Below are 8903 nucleotides of genomic sequence, written 5' to 3' on the forward strand. Positions count from 1 at the left end.
TTTTGCACTAGGGGAGAGCTGGCTCCCATGCTTACTAGATTAAGAGTTTTCCATTTATCAGTAGTTAAACTGAAACTCCTCTGTGCTACAAAATTGCTGTTCTATCTTCATGCCCATTTTTGGAACTGCAAAGATGTCTTTCTTCAAAATAATCCCATTTTTCATCGTTGTGTTGCTATTTTTTTTTAAGATCAGTACATCTTATCCAAAGCTGTTTTTCCAAAGTAATTCCAAGCCCACAACCGAATTTTCATTTCCTGTAACACTCACTGGAACATAAAGCCAAACAGACAGACAGACAAATCCTGGAGAGCAATTCAGCCCAAAGATGGTTGTTCCACTGCAACTCCATCCCTATGGTCCCTGATGAGGTGACTCAGGCTTGAAAGTAGCAGCAAATTTGTGCCCCAAAATAGGTAAGTGACAGACATCAAACCACAAGGCACCTCCCCACACACCCCTTTAGAGGTGCTCCTATAATTTTAGCATTCAGCCACATTTTAGCTCAGACAGACAATGCCCTTCCTGCTTTTTATGTATACACTGCCAACCTCTAACAAGATCCATCACTGGCACTGACATATTTTAGTAATTTCTTTTATATCAGATGCTTTCCCTATAATCAGTCCCCAAACATGCAGTTGAACTGTGATTAATTCTCATGCAAATGGTATTATTAATGTGTCCTCCTAGTTTAGCACCACACAGGCTAAAGTAAAATTATGGGGTAACAGCACAGAAACTGATATTAGTCAGAAGCTGCCTAAAGGGAGGGCTGGACATCTGTCACATTCCTGGGACAATAAATGGATACTGATTGCTCCTACTCAGGAAAATCATTGTCCCTCCCCATTTTGAGCTTACACTCCCAACTTTCCAGACATGTCTTCTCTCAGTATCTCTGTCCTGTGACTTAATTGGATTTAATAGTAGCTGGGCACATCAGTTGCAACATCACAGCATTCCCACTGTCCCAGGCATTTCTAATAAACAAAAACAAGACAACCACCCCAGCCAGAACATGTTGACTCCAATGGAACCACAACCAACCTCAATCTGGCTCTTGGGACATTAACAACTGTGATGTAGATTGCATAATTTCTCAATTGCTGGATTATTTCACTGCTAAAAGTTGATTTAATCTCTCAGAGCTTACTTAGGATCTCTGGTTGAGTGCACAGTTTCTCTCCCCTTCCTGCCTCTGTTGAAATAATGAAGTGCAAGACACAAGAGGCACCAATATCTCCAGTTCCCTTTGGCACTCAGGCCCAACTCTGCTCCCAAAAAGATCTGAGTTTACCTCCTCACACCCTCCTCAGCCTAAGCAAGCTCCCTAATTTGGAGCAAGAGAGGGAAATTAAGGAGGGTTGCAAGGCATGCCTGCCATAAAACAGTCAGCAGTGGCCAGATTTTATTTTAATTGACATTTCAGGTCTACAGAGTTGATATTTCAACTCCCCAGGAAACCAGAATTACAGCAAGTCAGACTGTGGTCAGAAGCACAGGCAGGGCTTAGGTGGCATTTACTCAGGGTACACAGGAGCTAAAAGGGACCCAAGCCTTCTGCTTTTAACGAGGCTGTTACAATTTCTCTTGAGAAATTAGAGATAATTTATGGGGATTCTTCTGCATCTCAGGAAAAGTGTATTGTGCAGCAGTGAAGAAGGCTCTGAGGCACACAGCATTTCCACAGGAGTCAGAGGCACCCAGCACCTCTCTGGATCAGGCTCCACAACCAGGACATAGGGCAGGGTGAGCTGGAACAGACCTTGCATATAGTCATACAAGGCCTTTCACTTCACCCTCACATCACACCCTCCATGGACATTTCTCTTTGGCCAGCACTTCCTGTGCCTGCCAAGGTTTCCATTCCAGCAGGGCAAGTTCAAACCCCACCACGTTTGGGTTTCTGGAGCACAGGTTATGGTGCAGCTCCCTGAACTGCCCAGGCTTCTGCTGAAAATACCACACACCAAAACTGGACTGGGACAACACTACTCTGCCTGGCCATGCTATCCCTCCTACAGGAATGTTTGCTCCCTGATGCTGCTGCAGCTCAGATCCCTCTCTGGATGTTTCTGGCAATGGTTTATCTCTCAGACACAAAGATCATTGGGCTGTTTGATTTGCAGCACACTGGACTGCACTGGAAACCTGTCCTACCTGCATCCCTCTTGGATAACAAAAGTATCACCTGAGCTACTTTTTCTTTATCCATCCTTTACAAATGGCTCTGTGTAAGGGCAGCCCCACCACCCCCAGATCCCAGGGGCTCCTCAGAGGCTGTGCAGCAGGCACAGGGTCACTCACATGGCAGCAGGTACAGAACTGCAGGTTCTGCCCACGAGTCTGTGCATGGTTTTGTTTGCACAGACATTGTCCTGAGAAAACAAGAGAGGCATCCACAGTACTCAGTCTGGACTCCTGAGCTTTATACAAGACCCATCTTCTCTTCCTGACTTCACACAAAATCCATCTTCACTTCTGTGCCATTCCCTTCCTTCTGCTTCGACCACCACTCTCCCATTCCACCAGCCCAAGCTCCCTCTCTGCAGTGCCCCCCCTGCTCCTCAGCTCCTGGTGTTTCCAGGCTCTCCCTCCTGCACTCCTCTGTTCCCACACTCACCAGCTGCCTCTTGACACTGAGCCAGTTCTTCCAGAGCAGGATCCTGAGGTGCTGGGAGAGTGCAGCCATGCTTGGCTCACCCAAGCGAGAGCGAGGGGGCTGCGGGCTCCTCCTCCCCACGCTTAGGAGGCAAAAGTGGAGGCTCTAACCCAAAAGGGCACCCAGTGTCCAAAATCCAGGCCTCTGCCTCTTCCCCACAGCATAGCTCTGAAGCAGCTACTCCATCCACTTGTGGCTGCTGTACTCCCAGGAACTGTGGCTCTTGTCCTCACAGCAATAGCTCCTAGCAAATTCAACAGGTTCTTCCTCTCTGGGCGGGCGGGCAGATGCAGCAGCCTGCCTCCACTTGTGTTAATTACAATATCCAGCCTCTCCTGGATGCTCCCTGTCCAAGCCCTCCCAGATAAAATGGATAGCATTCCAAAAAGATGCTGCTGCTTAAACAAAAGGTGATGCATGCCTCCTCCTCCTCCTCCCCATGATGAAACTCCCTGTCTGCCCACACACTGCTTCTGCTGGAGAGGTGTCATCAGCAGCAGCAGAGTTAGGCCACTTGCCAGGCCAGTCTGACTTCCCTGAGTTCACAGGGAATGCCTGGGGAGAAAGCATCCACAGCTACAGCCTGCATCTCAGGGACTGATCCAACTGCTTGGCTCCCTGCATCTTCCCTTCCCTTTCCCTTTCCTCCAGGAAATCGAGTGCTGGGGCTCTCACTGGCTGGTTTCCATGAAACACACCAAGTCCCCTGAGAATGGGCCAGATTTGACAAGATTTCAGAGCATTAGTGTGGCTTAAATACTCATTATTCAACTAATCACTGAATTTTCCAAGCTAGTGGTACCTAAAAAGAACAAAGATGAGAGCAAAGAGAAGAGGCAGGTACAGTGGAAAGCAATGACAGCATAGGGAACTTCTCATTGCACAACAGGAGCAGCATAAATCTGAAATATGGATTTGTCTGATGGGCTCTGCTCAGCTGGAAGAGCTCTGGTCCCCCTTGGGTGTCTGCTAATACCAAGACATCCTTGAAGCACTTGGCAAGCAGTGGAAGACATCACTGTTCTCAGCATATTCCACAAGACATCCAAAAGCATTCCTGTGCATGGCATTTCTTTCAGCCACAAACTAACTTCAGGCCTCAAAAATGAGAACCATCTTGAAGGAGTCCTTGCCAAACTCCACTCAGGGACCAGAGTGGAGGTGGCAGCAGAGGAGTTTTGACTCCAAAGGCTGCTGAAAGCACTGAGAGGGAGAGAGACATGTGGTACTTGGTGAAGGGAAACAGCTTCTCTGGATTGGTAAGGAGGCACTGCAAAGGTTGGAATGGCAACAGACCCAGAACAGTCCCTGCCCCACATACCTCCAGCCTAAATAGATTGGACATTCCAGCAATGGGAGTGAAGCTGGAGCTAAAATTAACCTAAAAGGCTTCCCTGGTATAGTTTTGATAGCAATGGGAAGAAACCTAAATGTTTAACCTTCCAGCTCTACATTCCCCTTTTTATTTCTCTACCAAATATCCTTAGGAGGGAGAGGGATCCCATTTGGGGCTGGGAGTTGAGAACAAGCACTGCTCCTTGGAACACTCTTTTAGTTCAGCTCCACATAGGAAGCACAGCTGGATTCACTGCATTTGGTCCAAACAGGATTTGCAAACTTCATTCACTTCCTCTCTGGGGCTGAAAAAAAGAAATCCAAATATAGATAATTCTGCTCTGAGGGGGTAAGAGAGAAGAAATTTATAATTTCACCATTCACTGCCTTGCCAAGGTCTTCTAAGGCAAGTGTCTGATTGCTTCTTTTTGGTATTCAGTCAAACAACTGTTTCAAAAGAGCACTATGATTTGGATAATAATTTTCCCAAGCAAATGCACATCCTTACTTCCTTTGTGAACTGAGTCAACAAACATTCCCCTTGGGAAGTACCCAAAGGATCATTTGTTCAAGATCATCACTGTAAAATCAGAATAACTCAGTGTCAGTTGGCTCTCAGAGCACCTGCATTCATCTCCCCAAACACCACAGCATTCCCATTCCAGAAGACAGGATGAGGACTTTATTAAACCCTTATAATCTTCTGCTTTTTAATTCCTGTACTTAATAATTCCTGCAGATGGCACAGGAGGCTGGGGACAAAGTGACCAGAGCAGGAACACGTCCCAGTGTGCCAATGTGCAAATAGCCAGAGGGGGAAAGGAGGGAAAGGCCAAATTCTTCCCTCTCCTAATACATCCTCAGTTGGTTTATTCCTCTGGTTGAACAACCAGGGCTCTTCTGAGCTGAAGGGCAAACCCACTGAGGGGTGGTTCAGATCACTGAGAAGAAAAGCAGCATCTGTTTCTGTGCCCACAGAGCTGAGAAAGCTCTCAGGGGAGCTCTGAAATCTGATTTTTATCCAATGCAAATGATTAGAGCCATGATTCATCCCCTGTACTGCAGCTCTCATCACCCTGCAGGGGCTGCAGCTTCCAGGGCAGGAAGAATCACCCCACAGAGGCAGAACTCACCAGCAGACCTTTCCTTGGGATGCTCTTTCAAATAGAGGAGTTTTTATTTCAGCAGCATTTGTGCTTCCCAAGAGTGCCCAGTTACCTCTATGAGAAATGAAAAGTGAGGCAAGCGATGCAAGACAGAATAAAGCCCGTGAGGGAATGATTGCCAGATGCTGGAAACATTCTTGCAGGACATGTCCTTACCTATCCAACGTGCCAGGGCTGGCTGCTGAGAGTGCCACAGGCAGCAGCAAGGTAGGGATCCATCAACAGAGCCAAGTGCTGTGGAGGAGCTGCTGCACAGGGTCACTCAGGGGCTGCTGGGGGCTCTCTCCAGCCCTAACACAGTGGGGGAATGAGAAAAATGGCCACACTTATCGTTCATATTTCACTGGTTTCTTGGCCAAAATGACAGCTCCACACAGCAGCAGCACAAAATGCAGCAGTCTGCTCATGACCAGTCCTGGCTTGGCTGTGAAATACAAGGGGATCAAACCTGACAGTGCAGGCTTGATCTCCTTTGATTTACCCCCCTGAAGTCAGTGCCAGTCTCTATCCCTGGGATGTGGTTCTGAGGTGCACACAGTGGTGGCTGCATAGATGCTTGGATTTTGAGGTCTTTTCCAGCCTCACCAGTTCCATGATTCTAACATCACATGCCCTTGCAGCACACCAAGGAAGGTAACATTTAAAAGTCTCTAACCAATTTAAAGCCCTGACTCCCTCACAGGTGGAGCAGCAGTTGCCTGAGGATTTGCCAGGATTAGGCAACACAGTGCACAGCAGTGGATGATGCTGCAGTGGTGTAAGACAAAATGAAACACCACTTGAGAAATGGTAAAAAAAGGCTTTGGTTGAGCCCATGGCATCCCCCAGGAGAGGCTGCACACACTCCCTGGGAATTGCTCCTAGTTCCTTCCAATGGCATGGCAGGAGCCTGGAAATGCAAATCCCAACACATTTCCTGGGTGCCCAAATTCAGGCACAAGACATGGTTTTGTGAGAGATGCTCACTCAGCATTTTTAAAAACATTCAGAACACTCCAAAAACTAAAAGGGGCACCACTATTTATAGTCCCCATGAAACTGCAGGTGATATGGCACCACCATGGTACCACTCTGCCACCAAACACATTCCCACTATTTATTGGTGATTTTTTCCCCCTATTAAAATGTATTTGCAAAGCAGCCTCTCCTGGAAGCACTTTTCCCTCCAATGGTTCCTCACTGTCATCAAAACAAGGATTATCTCACACAGGGCCTGCTCCAAAGAGGTCAAGGAGAACTGTGCAGCTGATTTTTGGCTCAGAGTTCTTGGATATTAACTCCTTTTTCCTGCAAGGCAGCCTTGCTTCCAGGAACAAGCCCCCAGACCAAGCAGAGCTTGGAGATACTCTGATAACAGAGCAGATAAGCACAAAAATAAATTTTATTTTAGCCTAAGTCCAAGCTTCCTGCAAATGAATTAGAGGCATGACAAGCTGAAACATTTAGAAGAGGATTTGCAGAAGAGCTCACCATTGGGTTTTTTCCTCTTATGTCAACAATGCTCTGCCAGAGTAGATTTAGGAAAAGGCAGAGAAATGCAACTTTTGGGTTTAAAGCCATGGCGCCCTGTTCCCAGCCAGTCTTTCACCCTACTCCTTTCCTCCCAAGGTCACCTTCAGCCACATGTGGTCCTAGCAAACCTACAGGTGCATGAATCATTTCCCACCACACCCAGCACTGAGGGCTGGATTTGTGAGGCTCCCACACACACACACAAACCCCTACCTTACCACAGGGCTGCTTGCAGGCTCCACACTGCCCCTTTTCCAGTGCTTACAAACTCCTGTGATCCCATCAACACACCAGCCTGGATCAGGATCAGAAGTTAGTCAGCAAAGACTTGTGGCACAAAATGAGCAGTGAGAGGCAGCAGCTGCTGGGAGCTCCTGGCAGGCACCAAGAACCCCAGCTTAGTCTCTCCCTGGTACAGCAGTAGAGCCATCCCCCACTCTATTCCTGCTCAGCAATGCACAGTTCTTCAGAGTATGCAGTGAAGCCACTGACTTAGGGTTTTAATGAATCAGGCCCCAGCCATAACTGTGTGAGCACAACAAACCCCTTCTCAAAAGTCTTATTTTTGGGGGCCCCACTCCCAGTCTACACAAACCCACTGAATCCCAAGGCTGGAGCAAGTGGGTGATATGGGAGTTTCATTAGGATGTCCTTTAACCCTTCCTTCAGATCTTCACCAATGTTAAACCCAGATCTGATGCCAGTGCCCAAATCCTGACATTTCTCATTTATCATTCTTGGTGCTTTCAGCTGGTTTCCAATCTGCCAGCAATGCTCCTGTCCCATCATGTGGGCATGGACAGCTGACAGATGGACTAATTAGGGATCACACTATTCATGGCAAGGCTGATAACAAGGTCAAAGCAAGGTCACTGGGAAAAATAGATTTGACTTTGTAAAGAACAATTGGTATTTCCAAGGCTGGGCACAAGTTGTGCTTTCCAAGCCAAAGTGTCAGCAAAGCTGCCCAAAAAAACTCCAACAAAACAGCTTCCAAGTTAAGAGGCCTAGGAACAGACTGTAAAGATAAGGAAATAGAGGCAGGATGTGTCTGGGACAACAGCTGTATCATGGGTGGGCTGTTCTGTATGCAATTGAACCATATTTCATGAAAGATTAAAATAGTATCAAATTAAAAATTAACTATATTTGCACATCAAAGGAAGTTAAACCCTCAGTCATGTGGATTTAGTAAAGGCTTTTTTTCTACATTCCATAATGCAGTTGTTTGACCAATATATACATAATTATACAAAACACAGGAAAAACCATAATTTTTATTATATTACAGGATAATAAAACACCTACTTAAAGGTTTGCTCAGACTTAGCAACTGAGTTGTGAGCAGTATTTATTCCCCCCATAGCTGGAGTGCACTCACACATGCTCCTTCCCATGTGGACTCTCTAAAAGAAGCACAGGATTTCCAGCCCAGGCACTTTACCATGTTCTTTCTCTACTACCTGGCTGCACATTTCAGTGGAGAACCTACAGCTCATTCCTGTGGGATTTATCCACCAACAGCCTGGGAAGCTATGGGGAAGGGCTGACAGGCAACCCCAAAAAGCTCAATATCTAGAAGCAAACAGCAATCTGAGAGCAAACTCTAAGGACATGCAGCCACCACACTCCTGCTTAAGAGGTTTCTAGGGTGACTGTCCATCACCAAGTCACCTGGTGTTGTTACAAAATCAGCTAATTAAAACCCCACCCTGGGATCTAAACGAGCATAGGGAGTGCTGATGAGTAATGACAAGTTTCACAAGGCCTGTCAGCCTCCTGGAGCTGGGAACTTGCTTGCTGTGGAGAAAAATAGGTGTTGTAATAATCCCTCACCAGCACCACGGTGATGGGTTTGCTTACCTACAGAATATTTCTGAGAGCTCCTTCACTCCTAGCAAAGGAAAGGTTAAAGATCATTGATAAAAGGCAGCTGTCCCAAAAAAGGGTTTGGTTCTCTCACTGCCAGGGTGGACATGGGCAAGAAAGGAAGGTGGCTCTGCAATCAGCCTGGGAGAGAGTGCTCACCCCTCCTTTCCCTAATGACTGTAGCAGCAGGCACCTTCCTGGGAAGAATCAGCCTGGTCCTTCAGGAAGTGCAGGGCACAGAGAAGGGCTCATTATAAGGCATGCCCTGCATGTCCAAGCCCGTGTGTGCCTGAGCACAGGGCACCCAGGCTGATCCCTGGAGAGCTGGGGAAAGGTGTGGGACACGTGCTGGGAGA

At 47.2% G+C, this 8903-nt stretch overlaps 1 protein-coding gene across 1 annotated transcript in view; it reads right to left on the reverse strand.

The window, feature by feature from the left end:
- Positions 1-3036, reverse strand: part of ABCA12 (ATP binding cassette subfamily A member 12) — an 80359-nt gene extending 77323 nt beyond the window's left edge. The window contains exon 1 of the mRNA XM_063162653.1: positions 2627-3036. Within this exon, the coding sequence (XP_063018723.1) occupies positions 2627-2695 (69 nt within the window). The 5' untranslated portion in view covers positions 2696-3036. The remainder of the gene's footprint in view (positions 1-2626) is intronic.
- Positions 3037-8903: the final 5867 nt, after the last annotated feature.

This window comes from Melospiza melodia, chromosome 8 (genome assembly GCF_035770615.1).
Source record: "Melospiza melodia melodia isolate bMelMel2 chromosome 8, bMelMel2.pri, whole genome shotgun sequence".
Lineage (NCBI taxonomy): Eukaryota > Metazoa > Chordata > Aves > Passeriformes > Passerellidae > Melospiza > Melospiza melodia.